General features: G+C 38.2%; 2 protein-coding genes across 2 annotated transcripts in view; both read right to left on the reverse strand.

Annotated features, from left to right (window-relative positions):
- Nucleotides 1-1868: 1868 nt before the first annotated feature.
- On the reverse strand, nucleotides 1869-14412 carry LOC149305464 (PR domain zinc finger protein 14-like). Its single transcript, XM_089477526.1, has 8 exons — nucleotides 14195-14412; nucleotides 7720-8402; nucleotides 7203-7250; nucleotides 6953-7110; nucleotides 6422-6692; nucleotides 5346-5548; nucleotides 4079-4180; nucleotides 1869-2096 (listed from the first exon to the last, which is right to left on the reverse strand). The coding sequence occupies exons 1-8, from the start codon at nucleotides 14410-14412 to the stop codon at nucleotides 1869-1871; spliced, it is 1911 nt and encodes a 636-aa protein (XP_089333652.1).
- Nucleotides 14413-25521: 11109 nt separating this feature from the next.
- LOC149305465 (nuclear receptor coactivator 2-like) overlaps nucleotides 25522-27443 on the reverse strand; it is a 39334-nt gene continuing 37412 nt past the window's right edge. Inside the window, exon 20 of the mRNA XM_089477527.1 lies at nucleotides 25522-25705. Within this exon, the coding sequence (XP_089333653.1) occupies nucleotides 25522-25705 (184 nt within the window). The remainder of the gene's footprint in view (nucleotides 25706-27443) is intronic.

The raw sequence follows: 27443 nt of genomic DNA on the forward strand, positions 1-27443 counted from the left end.
ATTGTTTGCAAATCTACTAGACAGAATTGAATTAGTAAATTTAAGTTGTCACAAAGCCTTGATTGTTTGCCTTTTTTGGATGAGATAAGTAACATTGATAAGTGAGGTTGCTCTTTGTTCCAACAAGTGCCAAAAACTGACCCCAGATACAATTTTCTGATTTCCAAATTTAGGAATACCCAGAAATCATTTTTTTGAGAAACAAGCTGTGATAACCCTGCTCTCGGTCACGTGAGTGCTCAAATCATATCACGTCCAAATATACAGGTATTTAGAGGCTTTACACCAAGGCTGGACCCTACCGTATAGGCTGAGTCTGCAACTACCTAGGGCACGGAGTCATTAGGGGCGCCGAGAGATTCTCTCATACGTTATCCGTGGAGGGACTGCAAAGACTCTAGAGAGCAAGAAACTCAAAGCGCCTTCCAATTAGAGGAGCTCATCTCACACCTACACCCATAGTATGCATAGTATGTAGTACTACTAGCCTTAGTTTTGTACTAGAAAAACCACAATTTAATGTGATGGATGTTACTAGCGATTTGTCTAACAATGCGACACAATTCACTGAGCCACAAATGATTGTCCATGTTGGTCAGCTGCAGGAATATCTATAAAAAATGATCTGATACTGGGGTTATGTTAGCCATATCCAGATGTGTACAGGTACACGTGTTTGCAGTTACATAGATTGAAAATTCTGACAAAACCCAGGTTTTCAGATGCCTATTCTACAACTTCATATAGCACATTTTTCTCATATCATATGCACCTCTCAGGTAAAGTCCTAATAACGTCCAGTGATGTTTTTGTGTGTAAAAGCATTTTGGTTCTTAAAACATGAGCTTAGTTAAGGTTTTTATTAAGCATTGGCTTCTTGCTCTGACATAATAGAAAATTAGTTCAATTCAGAAACGGTTGACAGAACTCGGATCTTTATAGTAAAATGGAAAGGAACAGAAAATAAATGCAAATTACATTTTTCCAAACCAGAAGGTGTATTTAGAGAAAGTCAAAGCAAACAAGCAATATATTAAATATTATTGTGATATACATGTTACAGATTTGAAATATTAACATTTAAGACACTTAAATCTTGCATCATTCCAGTGTTAAAACGATTATCTTCTGGTAGATAAACGGTGGGATTTGGAGCATATAAGTATCACTGATTTAGATTTCTAGCCGGAATTCCAACGAGAGGGAATACATCATAAGATATGAGGCGTAGAAAACGGCTTCAAACGTCTGGAAGTTCTAATTAGTCTTAACTGTGAAGAGGTGAAAATGGCTCCAATGTATCTAAAGAGCAGGAAAGATGGAGTTCCATACGGACAACGGATTAAAACCAACCACGGCACAAGGGGAAGAGTCTTATCAAGTACGTTAAGACGTATGGACAATAAGAAGACCAAATGTTGACTACGCATGGATCCAAACAGACTGCAGGAACCATCGACCCATTTCCAGCATTCCCATTCCCCATCAATCGGCTGCATTACGTCAAAAGTGGATACAGTTTTGAAGTTTCTCTCAAAATGTGATAACGTTTCACATAAAAGGAAATCCAGTAGTCAGGAAAGCGTTTTTACTGATTTAATAGGACTTTCAGGGTAATTTTCACAGCCAAATCAATATTAAATAATTTACAAAGGGCCGTCCGTTATCATAAATTAGGATCACTGGGTTTTCTTCAGAAGTCCGATCTTCTGCAGCAGTCCATACAGCACATATTAATGTATATATATATATATATATATATTAGCTCAAATATCTGAATATACAACTATTGACAGTGTGTCTCATAAATAACATTTATAAAATAAGGTTGGCACAGTCAAAGTGAAATGCTGAGTGCTGATCAGTGGCTAGAGAGCAGAGTGAATCTGCATGTGGTACTGGAATTCCTCGAGGTCCGGGAAGGTTTTGCCGCATAGAGCGCACGTGGAACCCTTTTCCTTGCTGTGAGTGCGACGGACGTGGCTGTCGTGGGCAGCGTGCGATGCAAAGGCTTTTCCACAGTGTTTGCATTTGAAAGGCTTCTCGCCGGAGTGCTGTCGGATATGCGTACGGAGGATGCTGGATGCTGTAAACGCCTAATTATGATAAAGAGCAGCGTTAACATTTTATTGCATTTTTACTTCATACAGTAGTTAATAATATAGAACAAAAAAAAATGAGATGTACATAAATTAGATAACTACCGGAATGAGTTTTTTAAGATACGTAAAGTCCTTCTATAACTCATTGTGGTGTAGAGTTGTGAGACAATCGCTTCATTCCTCTGATTTCCATGGCAACTGTTCATGTATTCTCTTGCGCTGTATAAATATGGCCAGTTCTACCTTTTAAGCGGGGTTATAAGTAGCCTTTGGGTGTAAAACCTGCCCTGCTTCTAACATGAAACAGCTTGATTGCCGAAGTGGGTGGATGAACACTGCCGGTTCATGCATTATTAGTATGGAGTATTAAAATGAAGCAGCTGGGCCAAGTTAAACTCTGAACGGAGGTCAAAGGAACATGTCGAGAAGGGGCTACATGAAAATGTATGCTATATGGCACCCTTTCAGTTACCCATGGATTCTACGCAGACTCTTCTACCCATCTTTTCAGCTAATAAATTGTAACTTTACCTTTTTGGGCCTTATACAAACAAGCATATTGCATTAAAAATGACATAAATTACTAATAAAGGAACATATACATTATATATATATATATATATATATTGTAGCTTGGGGTAGCCATGTTAGCCCACTATTGTAAATTGAAATAAACCATTCCTTGTCAAGCCAAAAGGAGTGAAATGCGTTTCTAACACACTGGCCATGACTCAATCCGGCCTTATTGTGGGGACACTAAGGTGTGTAGGAGACTATGCACTACATTTTACTTAACTAGTAGGCTTTCTATAGATTTATGGATTAGAAACTCACGTGAGCAGGGTCTGAATAATCCTTCTGTAAACACACACTAGTATGTGAATGACTACTGTTGTGTTTGCCCATTGTATAGTGCTACGGAATATAATAGTGCTATATAAATGTATTATATATATATATATATATATAATTTTTATTTTTTACACACACATATATATATATATATATATATATATATATATATATATATATATATATATAATCTCTTACATTTTGTAAATTTCAAAACAAGTTAATTGTAAAATATAACATATTTATAATATATGCACATACACAATTAATGCATTTGTATAAATGCTGGTTCGGTTTTTTTTTAACAAAAAAGAAGCTGTTTCTGTTTTTTAAATCGTAGCTGCTCAGAGATGAAATGTAAAAAGTAAAACTCAATTCACTGAAATTCTTGGGTGTGGGTGTAGTTCTTCCTATATAATGTTTGCTGGTTGTGTTTCGGAAAGCTTGTAATGAGTGTAATTTAGTGATAAGATCTAAAGTACATAATCAGAGATTAACCCTCCCTTTTTCTTTTCAAAGGGACACTTATCTCCTATTTACCAAATTAAGAGCCATTTTAAGGCATCCACTTGGCTATAGATAATACATCTCTCTTATCTATTGTGTAAGTGTATTCTAAAAAATAATAAGCAATCAGTAGTCTAACACTTAGATGGCATTGGGCCGCCAAATAGTTAATTAAAACCAGCTCTAGAATGGAGAAACCTTACAGATGGGTGGATTAGATTTATCACATCTCTAATATTTTATTTTTGTTATTTAAAATAATTATTTTCGTATACAGGAAAACATTGTTATTGCAGAATACACCTGGGAAAAGTGATTTTCATTATGTAGCTATATTAAAAATGGCTATTAAAATATTCTTTAAACAAAAATTGCATTCCATTCCTGAGAGTACAATGTAAAGTTGCAATGTATAGGTTGGGGGGGGGATTCTTTATGTCAATGTAATGCCTCCACTTTGGTGTCAAGAGGGTAGACTGGCGGCAAAGGTATTGTGCCCAGGATGCTTGAAACTGTAGCACATCTCTATTTAATTGGGATGCCAGTGGGTGATGGTCCAATTTGACATCAGAAGTGAATTTCTGAATATACTGTGACGTCATAGAATAAGATCTCACCTTGTTGCAATAGACACACTTGTAGGGTCTCTCCCCGGAGTGAACTCGCATGTGTTTGTTCAAACTGGACGACTGAGAGAAGCTCTTCCCGCAGACAGTGCACTGAAATCAGAGGATCTGCTCGTTAGACACAGCACTAATAGAGCAGCTTTATATAACCCCCAAAGCTAGAAGAGACTGGATATTATACAGGAGAAGAATGCAGCATTGAGTAAAGGAAGGCTTTGGGCTTTATTCACTAAAAGAAGAGTTAACAGGAGAGCTGTGGTTTCATTATTCACTTTAAAGGCTCAACACTTGCAGAGATGGCCCTATATAATGTATAATGTATAGTATAGTAGGTGATGAGTCTGGAGATACCTCATTGATGTAACTATACATTATACATGGCCGCCCAAGCTCTCCCTGCAGCAGCTCACTGAAGTTGGAACCACAACTCTCCTTCAAGCTCTCCTTTTAGTGACTAGATGCCTTTGTGAGTTCATTGCGCTGATAGCATATTATGAGGTGGGATTCTGCTCCCCCCATACAGGTGGTGACAGTAGACTCTCCCATCGATCACAGGCATCTCTAATCCCCCCACACAGTGCATTAGTTCCAAATATGCAGATTGTGGAGCGCTTCGGGAAACCAGCGCAGCCAATCAGCTGTTAAATAATGCAGGCGGTCACGTGATCTGGAAGTATGCCTTGTTGAGTCTGTTTACAAGCCTTTCAAATCTAAATGAGGGGCCGGCAGCCAAACGCCGCCGGCGATCCGCATTAACTCTCACATCCCGAATCAGCGCTTCCAATGCACGCCCTTGAATAATACGCGTCCCTGGGTTTAACCGTTTCTGGCTCAGCATCCCCGCCCATTTTAAATAATGCGGGTTGATGATTGTAATAGGGAGCTTCATTTAACATGATCTGGGATTCAGACGCTTCTATACAGAATAAAGACTCCGTAACATTTACATTCATTGCATGTATCTCTGGATTTATGTTTCCAGATACAATGTATCGGTGCGATCGTTACTTTCTGATCGTTACCGTGGTATATATTAACGTTAATAAAAACGAACACACAACTAAACTTTCGTTTTCATCCCCCAGATGGCGAATAAAAAAATTTCGCCTTTAAAGACCATCAGAAGCAAACACTGTCTCTCCGGCTAGTTTCTTCGTAGCCCTTCGCTACACTCCACCCCCTCCATTCCCACAATTACTATTACAATTAAGGGTCTGCACAGCCCAGATCCCGGGGCCGGCGCGGGCCATCAGCTGACCTTGTGCGGTCGGTGCTTCTCGTGCACGTGCAGGATGTGGATCCTCAGCCGGTCCCTCTTCTCAAACGACCTGTTACACAGATGGCACGGGAACTTCCGGTCCCCCTGATCCACGCACCGGGTGTATTTCAGATGCTTGTCTCGGTAATACTTGTAAGCAAACACCTTCCCGCATCGCTCGCACTTGTATCCTTCTCCGGCTTCTGGGGATGACAAACATTTATTATACCCCATATCCCAAAGACTCCGCTACTCAGAATTATCGGTCATTTTATTATTACGTATTCATTTATATAGCGCCACCATATTCCGCTGCGCTGTACAGTGTGGGTTGTGATGTCGCCACTATATCTATATATATTTTGAACGGAAATCACACACCAAACCGAAAATTAATATATCAAAGATATCCGCTCTAAACCGCTAATTATAGGAAAATCGGATTTTTTAAACAAATAAACCAAGACAATTATTATTATTATCATCATCATTATTGTTATTATTATTATTATTATTATTACTGTTCACATAAATTAAGCATAATTGTTAATACAAATTGCATTTTATCGTACAGTAACGGAAAAAAGAAAGGCGTTTGGTATTAATTCTACTAAGCGACCGGTCACAGTTAATTAGTATGTTTTATACATGGTACAGGTACAGCTATACATATAGGGATTTAGAGAGGAACCGAATGATTCTGTTTATTCGGTCTGAAACATTTTTACTGCTGTTATGTCATTACTTCCGGGATATTAACATTAACTTCACAAGGAAAAGAAACGAAATATTAAAGGGTTATCCCTTATTTACTCCTTGGTTGGAAAAAATACAAATCATCGTTTTCAAGAAGTATAGAGAGATGTGTAAATTATAAGCAACGCAATTCTGTGCTTTTTTCTGGTTAAATTTAGGAATTCGTTGTCTATTAACCAATTAAACGAATAAAAAACACTAGATGCTTTGGACTACCACTCCCATGGTGCTCAGGCAGCCAGAGGGAGTAGATATGGGTGAAGTATCCCTCGCCAAGTACCAAGCACTGTGTATACATCAGGCTCTGATAGTATCCATACCTTCCTGGTGGGGATATGGAGGTCTGTCTTCATCAATGCCCTTCAGACTAACTGGGATGCCCAGAAACTGCAGGTAGCAATCTCCATACCACACCAGCAATTCCTGCATGGGTAGGATCTCCTTACAGGTCTCATAGTAAATCTCGCCAACACACTGAATGGCGATTAGATTCTGCTCTTCCGGGAACCTGGCGCAATTCACCAAAGTCATCCAGTTGCCAGAGGCCCCCTTTCCATCTATAAAGTGACTTAATCGGCCATTCTCAAAGATCTGTGGACGAAATAAGAGTGGTTCTCAACGACTTGTACACCACGTCAAAAAGCTAAAACGAATTATATCAAATTAACTTCATGTAACTAATAAAAATATCAAATTAACTTAATGTAACTAATAAATATAATGTTATTGTAATATTATTATTATTATTATATAAGTACATCATTTAAATATTCCTTATTTTAAATAAAAAAAATACTGTTACTGTGTTTGTCAAAATGATGAGTAATAAAACGAATTTAACATTTACTCACTTCCCACATCAACGAATTGTCATCATATGTCTTAATTTCACTGGTGTTCACCACTTTTCCTTGAAATGGACCAAATCTGACGCCTTTTGGTATAATATTCGCACTGAACACTCCTGATTTGGGGATATCGCCATACATGGTTTTGAAAATACAAAGTCCTAAAAAAATAATTTATATAATAATGAGAATGATATATGTCAATAATAAAGCATACGGTATATATACACAACAGAATAATTATTTTATATACCTTCTGGTAATTGTAGTGTGTCCCTGTCCATTCCTTGCGATTCCACACCTGAAAAAACAGGGAATGTTAATTCATGTTTGAGTAATAATTTCAGGTCCTCTGGGTTTATGTTCACAGCTCTTTGATAAGATGTTGAGGGGCAGCACATGGATCACAACCAATCCAGCTGGGGCAAATACTAACATAGAAGTGTACCATTAAGTGATGAATTAAGTGGTAACAATACACGTTGACTCATAACCAAACAACATACAGACCTTCAGAAAAATTTACTTTTGGAAATGGAAAAGATTACTTGGTATTTAATGGGGGGGGGGGGGTCTGAGTCCTCCATCAAGGCTCATTTTACAAATTCTAATCTCCACCACACTAATGAGTACAATCGTGGTCTTATTCTTGTCTGGAACCCAAGATTAAGGGAAGTTTGCCCATGAGACATATAGCCCAGATGTAAAAAAAAAAATAATTCGACCTATCCCACTAAGAAAGATTTATCATGAAGGGTCATAGAGTTTACCTGCAAAGCTAGAGGGAACCCGTAGCCCCGAGATGGCATGGTTGGCACTGTGGTGGGTGCGCCTGGCGTCTGCCCCATGGGTGTAGCCATACAGGACTGTGTGAAGGTCTTCTTCTGTGAACTGGTACGTGCGGATGGGCTTCACCTCCACGCTGGGTATACTTGAAGACACACTTTTACCCTTTTTGGGGGTCTGAGAAGACTTTGGACATTCTGGGTGGCTGTGGTGGAACGGGGGGCTAAGTGCATTGCTTTGAACATTGAGGTCCTGCTTTGAGTATGGTCCAGGGTGCTGAACCTTAGTGAAGACTGGATATGAAATAGGCAGGGGGTTGAATAGTGGATCCCTCAGAGGGGAACTGTGGTTGAGTGGGGCAGAGAGGTCTCTGAAGCTGATGGGTCCCAAAGGAGAAGATTTGGTGACAAGCCTTCCCAGAGACTTTAGAGGATTAAACATCTCATGAGAGTTGGACAGGATATTGAGATAATGATTTGGGGGCATAAATGTAGGGAAATACGAGGCAATGGTGGATGGGCTCATTTGGAGAGAATCAGGGAAAATTCGTTCACTTGGGTTGGGATTGCTTGGTATTGACAGAGCCATGGGTCTGGGGTCTGTAGCCGATAGAGGTCCAGTGGACCAACTTGTGACCAGTGTTAACTGGGATTTCTCAATCACAGTCCTGTAAGAACAAATCAAGAATGAGATGTCATTACAACTACTGTACATATTTCTGTAATTTACATCCACACAGATTGTATTATTTTATCTAAATACATACCGATATACTTAATAAAGGAGAATTGATTAAGAATAAGGTGTCATCACAAGAAACAATCCTAACTAAGACTACAGTCTAATTATGCATTAACGACCCCATTAACCCTATAACATCAAATTGGGTATATGCTGCTTCAACAAATGTAAATTCTGCCAGAGGAATTGGGGAGGAGAGAAAGGTCTACAACAACCAGGGGTAACTGTTTCCCCCATTTGTAAACTGAGAGAAATTAAGCAAACGAGGTGGCCACATATGGTAACTAAACCTGGAACTGGTGATATTTACCCTGGCTCTAAGTCAGAGGGTTAATAAAAATGTAACTTTTTCAAATTTCTGTTTTTCAGTTATAAAAATATTACCAGTATTATTATTATTAGCTCCGTTTCTGTGCTGGTGTACTAAATACAACATTCTGGATATTTATAAAGCCCAAAAAGGACTAGCGGTCTGGAAATTCGTTTTTTTGTTGTTGGTTTTTGTTTTTAAACAGGCTTCTACCAAAAAGAACATTTATTTATTTTAAATGCAAACAGAAATGAATACACGGTTTAGGATATTTTTCAGGTATAGGTAACAGTTTCTTTTTTCCTTTTCTCTTGTTTTTTGTTTGTTTTCTTGTAGATATAAAACATACCCCTTCAGTAATTACCATAAAAGGGTACATTATAAACTGTAAACCATAAATTAGATAGATTGTGACGAATTTCAAATTAATTAAATATCTTACAGCAGAATACCAAGACATTTCATAAGTAATAAGTAATTATGAGATACAGGGTCCTGAATATCAAGACTAGGACAACAGCAATACAAAACATATCAGGGGAGAAATGTTAGAACAATAGGACAGATGTTTAAATGTACTGTAGGGGAGGATGGTGAAAAAAATGGAACAGCCTCCCATCAGAAGAGGTAAAGACAATTGAAACATGCCTTGGATAGACATGAATCTAAGACAAGACCAAGAGTCTCTACATCGGGGAAAATTGAGCAGACTAGACGGGCCAAATGGTGTTTACCTGCCTATGTTTCTATTAGGAGGTCCTTGGCAAAAGAATATATCGATCACCTATTATGTTACAGTCTAATTAATCAGATAGGGAAATGGACCTCAATAAATACTAAAAAATATTTGCACGATATAAGACTGGAAGGCACTGCACACTTTTAAGAAATACTACAATTAATTAATGAAGGGTAACTGGATCTGCTCAGCCACAAATAACTATATCAGATTGTCAATACACCGTTTGTAATGGATTATTGACCATCGTTCATATTACTGATACTATTTACAGATTATGTCTTTCTTAATTTGCTAATCATTAACTAAAAGCAAGAACGAATTATTCGGAGTTAGTTTCTAATTGTCTTTGTCGTTTTATGGGGAAAATGTATCAAGTTTACTTTCTCATTTAAATATTAGAATTATTTTTTTGTCAATTGCAATCAAACGATATAGACGTAAATATAAATTTATTATTCGTCTATAAATGAAAATAAGGTATGACGTAACACTTTACATAACGAAATCTTACAGGGGATTCTTTATGTAACGAATACATCTCAAGATTGCACTGTTCATTTTTGGAATGGAACGAATGGAAGAATGTCTATTGTCTAATTAATGTTTTAATTCCCATTTACGCCTCTGTTTTGTAGAATCTGAGGGTTACCTATTTGGTGACCTGTTTGTTTGGAAGGTCCTGTATTTACAATTATTTACTGTCTTTCATTGAATTAGCAGTCTGCTTGTTTTCATCTAAATCAAGCAATTATTACTCAAACAAAAGGCAATGCCCGGGGGTAATACAATTGGCACGATCACCAGAACAAAAGGAGAGACAATTTAGCAAATGTTGGGCTGAAATGTAGCTATTGCACGCAACAAAACAATTTAACCTGCCAGTAGGATCAGCATGCCTTTAGCAGAAAGGGTTAAATCGTGAATACAAGGGATTTTTTGCCAGCCTTCTGGGCCATTATTATTATTAGTATTATTATTCGTTTTCTATAGCGCCATCATATTCCACAACGCTAAACAATGGGACACCATACTTATTAATTTGTAAAAATAGGACTCATACAAGAGTAATAATTCCTACCAGAAATAATTACTATCCATGAAGCTGCTTCAGCAGAAACTGCGAATTGTATGCAATTATCTGTGTTAAGTAAATTGTATCGACTGATAATTCCGATAGAATTCATTAATAACGCGTTCTACAGGAGATATCGCTGCCAAATAAAGCAGATCGCTGCAATTAAATGATTGTGTTTTAGGGAAAATTCCCAGATTAATATTAAGGAAAGCAGGTGTAAATAGTTTGTTTGATTCCGACTCTTAGACATTTTTTTACTATAGGGATCCTCCATCACAGGGACCCCCTTACTGGAAAAATAATTTAGAGATATCTCGGATCAGATCACCTGTGTCCAAGCAGGGACTTGTTGGGGCAGTATCTGGGACATTATCGCATGCCTTATCAATAGTAAATCTGGAGTTTGGAGAATTTACATCCGTACATTAGCTTTGAACTATGTTAAATACGGAGATTTTCGGGTAGAATTAAAAATGTATCACTACACAATTAACCTTCGAAATCAGCCACAATGCAGTCGAGATAAAATATTTTGCCTTTTACGCCAGCCTTTTAGATGTACTTAGCGAGCGTAAAATAAATTCTGTTTACACTTTATCACGATAAACATGTTACATTCGCATCTGACATGTCGCTTGTGAGATAAAAGCTTAACAATGTATTTACTAACGCGGAGATCTGATCTATGCAAATTCGCTAACATTTAACCGAAATGCACAGAATTTCATTGTATTTGGGGCGACTTTCTGTATTGCCTATTTTTGGGGGATACCCGTTCCAATAGATTATATAATTATAATTAGAAATATTGAGTGATGATTGCGAGTGTTGTGGATTTTAGTAGAGTAAATCTGTGTTTCATTTATGTGGAAATACGACCGATTTATATTACTAACAGAGGACAGCGAGATATTCCTATGCTTTCTAGTTAACTAAATCCCAGAGTCTCGGCTTAAAATAACCATTTAATGATCAATAAACAATTGTTAAAAAGAGGAAACAGTTTAAATCTCAATGAATCTGATATAATGCCGGGAATCAATGAGCTTCAATAAGTAAAACAAAACGGGGTCATGACACACACATGGAGGAACATGGGGTCAGGTAAAAAGGTCACAAATAATGAACAGATCTCTCCACATTAAGAAAGCACTGAGGCACACGCCTGAGATCTGCACTGCTCCTCTGCTGTGATGGCACTAATAAATCAGGACAGCAATGGGGTTTCAACTAGATCTAGAGATAGATCTAATGATAATAAGGGGTCTTATGATAATAAGAAGAAAATAATCATCATCAGATTATCTCTGATCATTTCAATGCTAAGTGGGTAGAGAACCCCTTGAAAATAACACTTTTTTACAGAGTACTTACTGGTCTTCTCAAGTCCTGGTGTGCTCCTGGTAAACCCTGCTGAGGTATATTGAAGTCCAGTTTGGCATCTCATTGGATCTACAGGGATGTGGTTTGTCCTCCTGCTGGGCTGTTTCTGTCCATGTCTTCCTAGTTGAACTGAGATATGGTTTTAACCAATGCTGGTGCTGAGTGTGGGGTCTTGCTTCTGTTTGTGAGCAATTGGAGGCAGATGGCATTAAAAGGAAAGTCAGAGGAGGGGGGTCTGTGTGTGTGGACCAGAAGCCTGTCCTGAAAACCTGAATCTACCCCCTCCCTTTCACCCCCTTGACAGCAGCCATTGGACAGAGATTTACCCATCTCCCCCCCTGTCTACTGGGGACTATACTTACTAGCTGTACTGCTACCTTGCCTGCACTCCCATCCAGGCACACTTCAGATCCCTCCCTTCAATCAGATCCATGTCTAAGCTTTTCAAACTATAAACACAAAAGGAAATTGACACCAACTTTCTTGACCTGTGGCTTTTATCAGAAAGTACAGTGGTTCTTGAATACACTCACAGTGATCAAACAGTTAATCCTTTGCGTATAGATTAAAATATATTGATCCTTCTCATTAGATTTATTAATCTAGAAAAAAAAACATTCAATATCGTTTGCAGTAAAGATAGAAGCATCCGAAAACAGATACAAATAGTAATGATGGTAAACATTACTGTATTCTTTGTGTAACGCAGTTTAAGTCACATCTGTAACACAGGAGAGCATTATCTCAAGACATCACTAGCGAAATAAAATCAATGTGTTTCTCCAATATAGATGATACCCAGAAATGTCAAACATCAGGAATCTTGGAAGAAGTTATCAGAACGGAAAGACAAACCGTGCAGCGCACATGCTAAGGCTGCCATGATCCAGCATGTCATACATATCTACACATACACTCATGGGTTAACCATTTCATTACAGGAGAGGGAAACATTTTCCTTGTGATCAATATGCTAAAATGAAATGATGTTATAATATTCCTTGCATAACACAACATTATATCGCACTAGAGCGAACAATAATACATGCAAAAAAAAACAACTTTGCACAAAAATAAAACACTTTATAATAAGCACTTGTGGGGGCCTGGTAGCGCAGGGATCATTCGTGCTTCCTTATAGGCTCCACTTGAGCACCTTGGTGGCCTCTAAAGCCCCCTTTACTTCACCTACATCAAAGCCAATTTGTTAACATGTTTCTGTAGGTGAATAAATGTGTTAAAAGGATTAAAATGGGATTTCAACATTACAGCCTCTATGTTAATATTAATTTTTGTTTATATTATAAGCATTGCTGTGTATTGTTTTTAAACAGGGTAATTTTTTGAAAGATATTTAATTTTGTAACCTGAGATATGTGGCAGAAACGTGGCAATACTAGTATATGCTATTACGTTTCTGCCCTTAATTAATCTCAATTTCTTCTCGCTCACCCTTACAAAGGCTGCTTGAACTATCAGCAAACCAAACAATGGGAAGGAATAAGTAAGTAAATGCTGAGAAAAGGGAGTTTAGATGGCTGCTCTCATGGTGTACACATCGAGTGGTATTTGCTTAGTGAAGGCCCAGGAAAGAAGGACTCCATGTTAAAGGTAAGTACAAGGTGCTGTAATGCCAATGGGCACACCGGGTACGTGCCTGGCTGGCTAGTGCCTAATAACACCTCATGCTTACCTTTAGTATGGGGCCCTTCTTTTACATTTCTAGTCCCCCCATTTCTCCCTTCGCGGTATTGGCTTAAAAGATAAGAAATGAGCTTTCACACAATTTTATTTGTTGTTTTTTTTCCCATTGTCTTTCCTTTCAGTCTACTTTTGGCTGGTGACACTGGCAATGGAAATATATCCATGTACTATCCCGCCTCATTGAAAACTTTTTTTATTTGGATTCATAGTGGCGTCAAACCTCCTGTCAATGCAATGAAAATGTGCCCTGGAGCCATGTGATAAAAGGGACATCTACTAGAACCAGCGGGTTAATGGCACATGCGCCAACATGCTAAACCTGCTGGATTTCTGTCCCGTTATTGGAGCAGCCTATTTATAAGAAAAGTATAGTATATGGTGGTATCGCGGTGTCCAAATACATTTGAATTTGTGCGGTGTCCAAAGGAGCAGCTTCATGGGATGTCCATCTGCCTGGGTTTTCTGCATCATCCTCTGAGCAACATGGGGCAAGTATCCTCTGACCTTCTAGATTTAGATATGACCTCACGATCTCCATTCTGTCCTATGTTGTCCCCAAGAACAATTAAAACCTCTCTTGCCGTCAGCCCCAAATGCAACAAGCAGTAGTAATGCCCATGGCTGAACCTCTCGGTGACGATGAGCACGATGAGTAACTCAACGCAACATAACGGCGTCCCTAGTGGTGGCTGTAATTTAACCACAACTCCCACAATTCTCATCTAGCTTTTATTACCCCTGTTTGAACATAAACACTACATTATATTATATAAACAATATATTATATATATATTAACTTTTATATAAACGTGTATAACATTATATATATATATATTAATATAACTTAATATATTAATATACAAGTTAAGTTAAACAATCTGTGCCCACAGTAGAAAGACAAATAGTATCGATGTAGCCAAAATGTATCTCCTTTATCTCTAAAGCCTCATTTCAGAGGCGGTTCTGCAGTGCTTATAACTTTGTATCAAAATGCAGGGACTTTTTCAGGAATTGACACTGCACAAAGGAGCGTAATTATCAGGGGAGCACTGGCAAGGGAGGCAGAGGGGCAACTGCCCCAGGGGCGGCTCAGATTTAACAAAATTGGGCCAGAACTGTACTTGAAGCTTTTTAGTGACTTATGTTATGTAATACCACGCTTACCTGGTTCTTTATTGCTAAAGAACCGTCTTCATAAGTCGGTGTCCCACCAGTTGATTAAGACAAAGTCATGCTATTGTTTACCACAAGGTGATTGTCTAGTAGCTTGGGCTAATATAACAGAGATAGAACACATACAAATGGTTGAAATGCAGCTGTCTGAATACATTATATTGTGCAAAATCTACAACTGTTCTTGTAAAAGAACTTTTTTTAAAATCTGATACTACTGAAATTATGCAAAAATGGTGGAGTTCCCTTTTGATATATATTTTTTTAATTAAAACAATAATTTTTTTTTTATGCGACAGACAGGTTACACCTGGCAAAGATTATTGCTTTTCTTATTGTTTAATACTGGTTGCTATTTACTTTTTTTTATTTTTTTTCTCATAGAAATGACATTTGCGGGTTCTAAGCAAAGATTCATTTAAGCCAAGACTAATAAAAACTTTCTCTTCTTCCTGAAATCTAAGCCTTGCCTTTCTTCAACATGATAGACACATGCTGGACAGTGAGTCTTTACAACCACTTAATGGTCCGCAGGGACTGTATCCTATATAAACAGATCCATAGCATACCTGATGTCATTACTCAGAGAGAATGCTCAAAATACATTTACATCTGACGTATCTCGGGGTAGTAAGAGAATACTGATTTAAGAATGGAAGCCGAAATTCAGTATCTATTTATACAAAAGTAGGTTATCATTAAAACCGCACAATTATAATTAGTATTAAGGTCACAATTAAAAAGCACATACAATGGAAAAAATAAAAATAAAAAATTATTATATATTTTGGCCCAATTCCAAAAGCCAATTGGCCGCTGTTAATGTCAGGAGGTGGTCTGGTTTGCACCCCTTAGAAGCCCTCTGTGGTTAGAGAGATTTTTGCCACACCGCGGGTGGCTGAAAAATAATATACAGAAGTATCATGGACCTTGGCCCTGTTAGGGATTTTTTTTAAGGAGACAGTATATTTAAGTATATTTATTCTTTACATATACTAGAGTAAGCTGTTTTTGTATAAAAGCTGTCATTTTCCAAGTGCCTTTTTCCAATACTATGCTGTTAACTAATCATTATTTGACAAAGAACAGGCTATAATATGCTTTTCGCAGATAAACTACCATATATATTTATTGTTGACTGGCATCTATAATGATGAATTGGAAATCAATAAGTCATTGGATTTACAAAATTCTTATCTATTAGTGCTGGGAAGTCACTCATTTTTAGTAAGGGGCTATTTTAGGGTAAACTATAGTAATGTATAATACCATATGTGGCATATACGTCCAAATGGACACAAAGGGACCCTATTGTTTTACGAAGAGAGACAGGGTTTTGGTTAAGGGCGCAGGATTGAGGATCTCTTTTGGTGACTTCATAACCTTTGGATCAGGGCCGGACTAGGCCGCCCTGGCACTTTAAGGCCAGCGGCAGCCAAACTATGTAATTGTGGCTGCTGGCTGAATATGTGCAGCCGTATGCTACATTTATACACCAACGCAGCGTATGGCTGGGAATGTCCATCCAATGCCTGCACTTTGCAGCACCCGATCTGCTGCTAGAGCTGCAGAAGGTATAAGAATGGGGCGCTGTTGGTCCTTGGTTGAACAGGCATTGACCTGGTGTTCCAGATGGCCAGTCTGGGCGGCTTTTGATAAATATGTTATTGGGTTGACCCTTTAAAACAAGACAATTTTATTTAAAACGTTGTTGCGAATTGTATTGCTGAGGGTGGCTGTACACTCATCCTGAGGACCAGAATTTTGCATGTGAGTTCAATATTTCTATTCACGGACTTCACTGCGTGATGAAGGATCAACATTCAGAAAGTCAGGTGTGGAGCATGTGTGTTGCCCATTTGGATGATGGGAATTAAGACACCGCAGAAAGATTCAGGCGATGCAAGCATATGGTTACACAGGTGTAGGTTTAATGCTTGATGATCAGACGTGAAGGATCCAGATACGACTTGTTGATTGCTTGTCCAACTTGACCTCAGAAATCGAATATTCAATTTCGGTTTTTGGGTTTTGAATTGGTTGTCTAAATCAGTAGCTACATTGTTGCCCTCTTCTTCTGTGCCAGTATTCCTTAACATGTGTTAGTTAATTACATTGCCAATTTTACATTTATTATACTCATTAACATTCATTCTCCCCAACCTGCTCTATAAATATAATTCATTGTAATTGTGTTTCAGAGGTGGCTGGTTTACCCTTTTCCTGGGTAATATGAGTCGCTCTGCATAAACACGCTGCTCCTCACCTTTAAACTAGCTGTCAGGAGGTACTTCGTGCTTAGATTTGCCACAGAATTTAATCACTGATCACTCCATTTCCCCAAGTATTTCCCAAACTGTTTTTGCTGTAATCTTCAACTACAAACTGTAACTTGTAGGAAGGTGTCATTTCACACATTTGCTGGATTTGACCCAATTAGATGGGAAAAAAGATGTCCACGCTATTTTTTAATTATCCAATACAAGAATAAACGGTATAAATTTACCCAAGTTTCAGAAAAAATAAAGCAACTATAATAAAACGGCAGAGACGTGGGATGACTAAAAATCTGTTTGTTTTTTAATTTAAGGGACATTAACAATACCATTTCCTAGAAATTGACAAGTGCCCAACTACCCATTAATGATATATTCTGTAGCTGTAAAGTGTTCTGATTATCACATATCTCAATATTGTGTGTGTGTGATATTTTAGGATTAGAAATGTGTGAATAAGGCACAACTCAAAATCCAAATGTCTAGAAGGACTTTTCTTTAGGTAGCATCGATGAGACCATACCAACTGCTTCCAAGTGACTTCAACGGTTTTGGAGAGATATTTAAGAATTATTCAACATATTCAGATGACAGTCAATAGAAATTATTTACATATAGAATCTACACTGCTATTTACACATTATTGTAAGATTTAACTCACAATAAGAGGTTGTACCCACCACATATTCTGGGGAAAAAAGCAAACAAAAACTTGGTATTTGTAATATATCTTTTGAATTCGGGCCCAGCCCTGCCCCAGAAAACATTTAATAAGAGGCCACCTAGCATCACCCAATAATTTTATCTCATAAGCGCAGACTAGGAATAGCTATGTACACCTCATGTTGACTTTGTTGGATAACTTGATCAAAGAAAGCTTCACCAATGTAGAAAATGGTTATAGTTTATCAACTTTAGTTATCCACCAATTAGTCTAAATGTCCATCCACCTTTTAAATAGGACTTCCAATCTTTTCTTCCCACTGAGTGAAGAACCATACCCAAATCAACATACACATTACGGGGTCATGGAATTCCAAGGCTCCAGGTCAATAAGGATATGCTCACGGCCTGATGAAACTGGACAATACAGAGCATTAAGAGGCAACAACACAAATCCGCCTCCTTTCTTTTATACTGACCATTGGGTTTTGATAACAATCCCAAGAGAACAGATATGGCTAAAGTTCTAGAGCCTCTTCACCGCTAAAGACTTTGTGACATCTGTCTTTTAAAAAGAAGTAGGTGGATACTCAGCAGTTACTTAAAATCAGCTTAAACAAAACAACATCGGTCAATGTTGTAAATAGGCACAAAAGGCTGTGTAATGAAGTGGACACCAAATGATTGGTTGTATTCATGAAGCGCATACATGCCCTTTAACTGCTGTCAGAAACCATGCCTCTTGTTAAATCAGTTACTTAATTGTCAAAATTCTAAATATACAAAGTGATTATAAATACAGGATGGCAGTAATTTTAGAAACACATTTTTTGTAAAGCTACATAACGTTAAATTTACAATTGGCTTAATTCAACCTAAGGACCCAAACATTTTTGTAGAGATCTAAAACGATCGCGGTGTGTGTATGTGTGGTGGGAGGATAATGTAATCCAGTGGCTTTATTGTTAACTGGTAAAAAATGCTTTACATTTCTACTGGAACAGAAACCTTTTTAAGGACAAACACACATTACATTATGTCGGATTTCCATTACAGTTATGTATGCAGTGCCAGCAGATTCCATAGATAAATAAAAGAAAAATGTTCAATAGAATAATCTCTTCTGGTCATCTAAAGATCAGCATCGTGAAATGGACCACGTTCCCTGTAACCTTTTATAAGTTGCGCATACAACAGAAGAGGGAGCAGTGACGGCTCACTGTGTATAAGGATTCATAATACAGAGGATGAGATCTTGTACTTGCAGCCTTTTCGTTTATCAAACATGGTTCTCCGGTGCATTCTAATGCTAGGAACTAAATCTGCAAGAATGTTAGCTTGCGAGTCGGGCTCTCTCCACCTAATGTATCGGTTTGTCTTAGTCTATCAATCCTACTCTTGTCAGACCCCTTATTTATGTATTGTATTAAGCGCTGCGTAATTTGTTGGCTCTATATAAATAAACTGATTGGCTGCTGGCCGTAATCCAGATTTCTGATTGGCTACCTGCATAGCCTAAACAATAAATAATAATAATAATAGCCTACCTGAAAAGACACCAACGATCCAGCTTTTACCCTTCCTACCCAACTCACCTGGCTCACTCACTCCTAACTCATTGAGCAAGCAGCGCTCATTCCCCTACTCCATTATGTCTGATACCCATCATCATATCAGGTTAACCGTCTAAATCCCATGCATATTTTGCAAATAAAAAAAGTCAACTACCTAAACCCAAAGGCATTAAAATTTATTAATTGATGCAATGAACAATTCTTTATTTACAAGAGCATTATTTGACATCAAATAAGCAAGTAGCATCAGCAAAGCAATATTAACTTGCATAAATGTAATTTTTTTTCTAAATAGATCTACCTTTGCATAAACTGCTCACACTATAGAAATACAAACATCAATGCAGGTGAAACAGTGAGCTTTTAAAGGGAACTCTATTACTAAAAAAAAACCAAAAAAAACCAAGAACCTGCAATACTGTAAGCATTCTCCTGAAGAACCATAGTTTATATATTGCTTTATTTAAACCTTGTATACTTTTATTGATGTAAAAGCACGCGTACACACATACATTTCAGATGCCACTGTGCGATGAACCGTATAAATAAAATTCACAACCAACAAAAGGATGGGTGGGTAGGAAATTACATACTGATTTTGGAAAGATTTCCATTATTTCTGATTAAACAATGCCACTTATCCAAAATTGTACACAATACACTATACAAATATAATACATCAAACTGCTATTAAGGAATATACAATACTTAAAAACAGATCTAAGGCATTTTGCTATTTCTTAGCAATCTGAGGTTCTTGCACATAGCTATTTACCTGTAGTTAGAAATTGTTTGTTTTTTTTTCATTTTAATTTTTTTTTTTTTTTCTTCATTTTTTTTTACTTTTAGTCTCCAAAGAAGCAACCGGGAGAAAAAGCAGATGCTTTGTTAGTACAGAGGAGACCGGGATGAGGCTATATATATATTTTTAGCAAGTGTCAATCTCCTCCAGCACTAAAAAGGTATTCTAAAAAGCAAGGTACGCAAAACGTTGTGCAGACAAAGTTTACGCTTTTAGGCAGAAGACTACTTTATAAACGCTATAAAATAGGTTCTATACACAGAGGAAATAATGGCTTTCGTTGAGTTTCAAAATTGATTGTATATCTTTGGGTTTTGTAAAGTGGAGCAGTGCCACCTTTTAAACACGCTAAGTCAATATCAAATTTAACAATTAAAAATGCACATTATACAAACTGTCATAAATGTTGTAGTTAGTCATTACAGGGCAGAGAGGCTTCCGATGAGATGGTATTCAAGAACCACGTGTGACGCGGGGGACCAGTGGGTAATTAAAATAAGCTTGTGATATATTGTAGATCAGACATGAAAGTTTCACAACTTTTTTTATGGAAATCCTTATCCCTATCCACAAAATGTAACAAAAAGTTTGTATTCTGTCATCTTCCATCATTACTGCAAACGGATGTAACTGCGACCCGGTCTGCTTTTATTGAGAGCATTTTTTTTTTATTTTTACAGTGTTGGAATTTGAGGAAGCAGCTTGCCCTTTAGAAGTTACAGGCTGCTTTCTCTAAGCTGCCTGCCCAGTCTGCTTGTAGTCAGTGATCCATATGCCGAGTCACTCACCGCTTCTATAGTGATAAGCCCACATTTACCTAACATTAATAAATAGGATCTTAGCTACATCTCATGTAAGCAGTGACAGAAGATCTCACAGCCAATAGGCTTATATGCTCTCTGACATCATCAGCAAGCACAATTTAGACTGATGACGACCTAGAGCAAACACTGAGGGTTATTTACTAAAAAGAGAGAGAGTTCACAAGAGAGATGGGATTTTAACTCACCTATTTATTAAGAAGAGCAAAACACTTGCGTGAAGGCCTGAGCTAGTCCTATATAAATTATATATAATTGTATATACATTATACAGGGCCAGCAAAGCTGTTCCTGCAGCAGAAGCAAACCAGGGTCGCACCTTCTTAATTTATTGTGGTATCAAGCAGATGAAATATCAACTCTACCTTTAGTGGGTAGTCCTCACTGTGCATCTTGGCAGGTAAACCGCTCATGCAGCATGTAAAAAAGAATGTTGGTTTCTTCTAGAATTGAACTGTAGTTTGGGGTAGCCGTATTAGTCCAGTGTATAAGAATGCAAAAAAATAGAATGTTGCAGAATCTTGTAATACCTTTTTTTATTGGACTAACAGTATTTAAAATAATAGACGAGCTTTCGGGAGTCCTCCCTTTATCAAGTCAAAAGCATTTCAAGTCAAAAGCATTTTGAGAAATGCTTTTGACTTGATAAAGGGAGGACTCCCGAAAGCTCGTCTATTATTTTAAATACTGTTAGTCCAATAAAAAAGGTATTACAAGATTCTGCAACATTCTATTTTTTTGCATTCTAGAATTGAAAAAGTTATTACTAAAGTCCAATGTCTCTTTAAATACATCGGATGTGTTGGGGTGTTCCACGTAGTAAAGTTCCTCCAGGGCTCCGAAGCCCAAGGTTTTAGGTTGCCAGTGAGATATATATGCTTTTGGTGATGTTACCTGTACCATGTTACACCAATAACTAGAACCTTCTTATCAGCTAAAACAGCAATTTCTGGAAAGGGTCACCATTTTCTCATTAAATACCAGGGTTACCAGAATCTGTATGATCCACAATAATCGTGAGCTTATTGGGTTTATGCAAAATGCTATTTTCTCATTTTTATTCCCACGAGTCCACCTTTTTAAACGACAATATGATACAAAGGTGTCAGAAAGTGAATGTACATTTTAAATACATTGAGAGAAACCGATATCCTGTATATAATGCGGGAGAGGGAGGCAGAGAAAGCAGAGATAGAATTATCATTTCACATTATGCGCCTTTTCACATTTAGTAGCAAAAATAACAGAACACTGATTATGTTTGATCTATACAAAAAAAAACAAAAAAACTACACTCTGGTAATGTTAACTGCATGCAAAATACTGATAAAGGAGATGATTTGGCTTAAGTTTATCCACGTGATCAATATGATCAGACCAGCCAAGAGACAAGTGACTTGTAGCCGTCCATTCTTGGAATTGCCTCATACATTCATTGCTCACAGCATTATAATAATTTAAAACAAAAAAACAGCAGAATGATTCATACATCTACCTACGCTTTGCAGACTTTGAGCTATGGGGCAATTAATATTCTGCGTTAACTGATGAGAGATCTACTCACTATTATAGGCCTGTTCGTCTTACGTCTTGGACTGGGAATTCTGTATAACAAGTAATTTCATTCATTTTAAAAATTTTATTGCATTTTCTGTGCTTGTGTTGCAATATCCAAAAACCCTGGTGTATTTGAGACTCTCTGGGCCTAAAGTACACCATTGTATGCCAATTTAGCATCTACGGGGCACAGCAAATACAATGTATAGTTCTACAAGTGTTTCATGGCTGCTTGATACAACAGATGTAGCCGCAAGCTTCCACGGTGAGGATTGGGCTGATATTCTAGCTCTAAGTTCTATACATTTTGGTTTCAGTTACGACGTTTTGACAAGAAATTGGGATTTGGTCTGAGCTAAAAATGTCTTTTTAAAATCACAGACATGACCGTCAGCGAATGACACATCTGACAATCGGCACAGGTTCAGAAGGCAGCCCTCGGAGTTAGGATGAGGTGTACGTTGGACACATACGGTTTCTAAATCTTTCTAGTGAAGTACAGATCTAGAAACGAGAGACCTTCAGTTAATATGCACAGCAGAATCAAAGTCTAATGTGGGATATTTCTATGTCCATGGGAAAACAGGGTACATGCAGAAATAAATGGTGTCCCCAAAAACACGCCATATCAATAAGCTAATTTCATCTGATGTTTACAAATCATTACACAAAACGGTGATACAAGGGAACTTCCCCGAACGTTTCTAATTATGTTAAACCATCCAACTCTCTGGCCTGGAACCATGTACGATGACAGCAGTCCAGCTTGTATTGCGATGCCTACCTCTTCTTACAGTAGGGATATATGAATGGCACATGGTTTTAGATTTCTAATGGAACTATAGCTTTCATACTTTAAACCCAGGATTGATTCAGATATTAACACACAAGAAAGGCATTCTAGTAAGCGAAGCACCAATAATCTGCCAATGATAAGCACAAATCAATCAGAAAAAGTGGCACAGAAGTGACCATGAAATACTGGTTACACCGGTCGTGTAGAGAAAAGCCGCCCCAATGAACGATGTACCAGAGTGGGGCGCGGGTTCTGAAGCAGAATGAGGATGTAGTCCTAATAATGTGGTGGCAGTCATTACCAGAACAAATGAAGAACTAGGGAAAACAGTGAAGCAACATCCTCTAAAACATTTACTTTATCAATTAGAACCACTAAAAATATTAATTCACAATACTCCTATGATGGCTACACATCGCAGGGTATAAGTCAGAAGCTCCTAAACCTAAAAGCTGTTCTACTAAAAGCCCCCTGACCTTGAAAGCCACATTTATCTGTCACTGCTATGTAATTATTTCATACTGCAAAGTACCTTCCCATTGTTTTAACAAGACATAAAATGATCCCTAAAACAGTTCATCAACTTAAAATTATTGCCTGTCTACCCAGATGCTATTATTTTCTGTACCATAAACTTTTTCCACCATCATGTCATCAGGAAATAAAACTCGATGTGAAACCACGTGTACAACTACAAGTTATTTTCTTTAAGAAGCGAGGAATACCAACGTATAGAGAATCCAACATGAAAGAACGCCATGTCCCGCACACACATCTGGCCCAATTCACTTTACCAGTGTCACCATAGTAAATTACAGGGACAACCTTTGACTGCGCATGGTTACCAAAATGAAAAGATCCTGCCTTGTAGAGGCATTCATGGTCAATGCTCACCCCCCGGCAGCTCAAAAATATTTACAGCAAATGCCAACTCAATAGGGTAATGTGGCCTATGGGGATTACGCGCCATGTTCACACACTTAGTGAGCCAATAATTAAATGCGTAGGCATTACATATGTGCAGTCAAATAAAAGCCCATGTTACACGTTATGCAAGGCTGAGAAAGAGAGTTGGGCTTACACGCGATCCCGAGTCTTCCATCTTGGCCACAAGCTAACGGGGAGGGTGCAAGAATCTCAAACGATGTCCGCATACGCTGGAGAAGCGGTTATAAAGGCAGTGCTGGATCAAAGTTACAGCGGTCTACGAAAGAGTAGGAGCAAAGCGTCCTCTACACTGACTATTAATCCCGCATACAGATTGCTGACACACAGCGATCCCCTGGTTTCAATCTAAATATTTAATTTAATGAATGATCTCTGGACAGATGTAGCCGGTGCCTATACAAAGCGGACATTGGATGTAAATATATCTTTGTGCATGAAGTATGTGAATATCAGAGGGTTGAGCAATACATAGTATTTCTTCCCACCAGCTTTCAGCAACTTAAGGACTGCAGCTTTGGTGGCGCTCACATTCAGCAATGTCGTGAATACGCTAAAAATCAGTTCCATCTCCACTGTGGGGTGCCATATTCTGCCCCTTTTTTTTTATGTTAAAGACTAATAAAATGATTTCATTTACATACTTATACAATCCCTGCTATCTTAGACTATGATCAAAAAGGATTTAAATAGAAGTAGTCAAAACAGAAACTGCCTACATGTTATGCTATTCTTACCCAATCTGAGCAGTTTGCTCAAGAAAGAAGAAAAAAAAAAAATCAAAGGAAATAAAAAGTTGTTGGGTTTTGCTAGAATCAAATAAATGTTAAACAAGCCCGCTTCTATCCCTAACCGACTCAACTCTTGCCCACACCAGAATACAAGACATTTCTAAATCACGACATCCGCACCCCCCCCAAAAGCGTTACAACCACCACCCTGCATACGGTAGCAAAGGGACCTCCTGGGCTGATCACCAGAGGGGAAAATGAGGTTAGAAACCAGTGTCAACAACTCAAGAGAAAAACAAAAGGATGGTTTTCCTTAAATATATAAACTTAAATACATTCATCTCAGATAGTCCAATGAAATTTGCCCGTCTGTAACGACTCCGCAGAAGGTATATCTAAGTTGCACTAAGGTGAATGCAGTGAGCAGGCGGGCCATCCGTGTCCAGGCTCCCGAGTGCCAGGCGAGGAGACTTCTCTAAGAATAGCCACAGCTCTAGCGCAGAATAAGGGAAGAGCTCCGTCTCGCTGTGCTTGTTGCCCCGGGGAGAATACCACCCCCCCCCCGGCTGCCAGGACAGTCTGTAAGAATACTCCCAAGTACATGGAGCTCTTCAGAGCAGAGAACACTTCCAGATGGAAAAAAAGCACCCAAAGAGTCTTCAGGATCAGCAGTATTTCTGTAAATAAAAAGGAAAATCAGGGTTATAACTTTTTCAGAAATTCAACAAAGGAAAACTTCAGAATGTTTCCTTCTGTGCAAAGAGCTGCGATTCCACATCCAACCGGAGTCGCCAGAAATAATGGCGGCCCTTTTCTAAAACATCAAGCCTCATCAGGTCCTTGGCCTTTTTATGTTCAATACAGCCATATGCCTGTTTCATGTATGCTTAGATAGCCTCTACCACGTCTGCTGGAGAACTATTCCAGGTATCCACCAGCATCTCAGTGAAGCCAACCCCATTGCTCTGGAGAACAGGACACAGCCACATGGAATCGTATGATCTCCAGAATGGCGTAGCATCATTATGACGACACCTTGGATACTACCAGGGTCATGGCTAACTCGGGGTATTGGCTGAAATGTCCTGGAAATGTATATGTTATGCTCTGGTAGCATTTCTTTGGTCCTGGAGATCGCAAGATGACAAATAACACAAGATGCGTTAAGCTCTGAAGAGAAGTACCGACAAGCCAAGTGAGAAACGCACACAATGGGGATAAAACATTATATATTCCATCATACATGGCCATATATTACTAACCGCCCCCCCCCCCCCCCACTAATGCTAAAATACCCCAAGCATGGCAAGTCTTATCTTATAGAAGCGGTACTTAAAAAAATAAATAAAATGCAATTCAAAGCATGAAGACCAAATATCTTTAGAAACCGCTGAATGGCATTTTGACAAAACATCAGGTACGGGACAGATCTATCCCAAATGCTACCCAAAACGTGTTTACCCTGGTGCGTGTATATTTCAGAACGCTTAGCGGGAGCAGGAAAAAAAAATAGTAATAAGTCCCTTAAGAACCAACGGATAGCGTTTAATGAAAGCCATCTAAGCTACATTTAAGAAACAAATAGATTTATCCCTCCCCTGGAAAAGCAGTTGCTGTAAAACCTTTAAGATGAGGTCACAGCAAAACCCCAAGGAGATGAGGTCTGCTTTTAACACGGTATATATATATATATATATATATATATATATATATATATATATATATACATTAAATTAGCAAAACTCTGTTACAAAAGATGTGCCACGCTAATGGGCAACTAGTAAATTATTTATTTACGGTTCTTTTAGATACAGAAAACAACGTAAATCAAACGGAGGGAGACACCAAATAACAAATACATAAACTGGTACTTAAAAGACGTGAGGTTAAGCATTAACATCTATGTTAGAGGATATAAAAGGTTATGGTTCCAATCAAAGTACTGAAAGCTATTGCAAAAAGCCACAAGAATATAGTAAAGTAAATAACATGGCAGTAGCTTGCAAGTTTTACTTTATTGATTAGATAAATGGAACAGCCTCCCAGCAGAAGTGGTAAAGGCTAATCTTGTCAAGGAAATGTAAACATGCAAAAAGCTATCCTGAATCTAAGACAAAACCCAAGGACTGGTTAATGTTAGAGTCTCTACATGGGCTGAATGGTTGTTATTATCCGCTGGTAAATTCTATGTTCCTAAGTGAGGCAGTAGCCCCAGGTGGCACAAAGCGAGGGGCATGCTTCAGTCACCCGCAGGAAAATGCCCCTGTGACCCCTTCCCCTTGGAAAAGGGCACGAGACATCACTGCCGGACTTTCAACCCAGCCCTAGGCAACAAGAGCCTTCGCTACGGCTCGGAAGCTTTGCTTAACATATTTAAATATCTGCATGGCGGACATTTTTGGGGTTATTTTGTTT

This window comes from Sceloporus occidentalis, unplaced genomic scaffold (assembly GCF_023333645.1).
Source record: "Sceloporus occidentalis isolate IW3139 unplaced genomic scaffold, rSceOcc1.0.p SCAF_11, whole genome shotgun sequence".
Classification (NCBI taxonomy): Eukaryota; Metazoa; Chordata; class Lepidosauria; order Squamata; family Phrynosomatidae; genus Sceloporus; species Sceloporus occidentalis.

Bases quoted from the DNA above. Each gene is read 5' to 3' on its own strand.
- LOC149305464 (XM_089477526.1), bottom strand. From the start codon at position 14,412: ATGAGAATTGTGGGAGTTGTGGTTAAATTACAGCCACCACTAGGGACG. The intron at 5,549-6,421 runs GTATGGATACTA...TGTCATCCCCAG, and splicing joins TCCATATCCCCACCAGGAAG to AAGCCGGAGAAGGATACAAG. The intron at 2,097-4,078 runs GTGAGATCTTAT...TATCATAATTAG, and splicing joins AGTGTGTCTATTGCAACAAG to GCGTTTACAGCATCCAGCAT.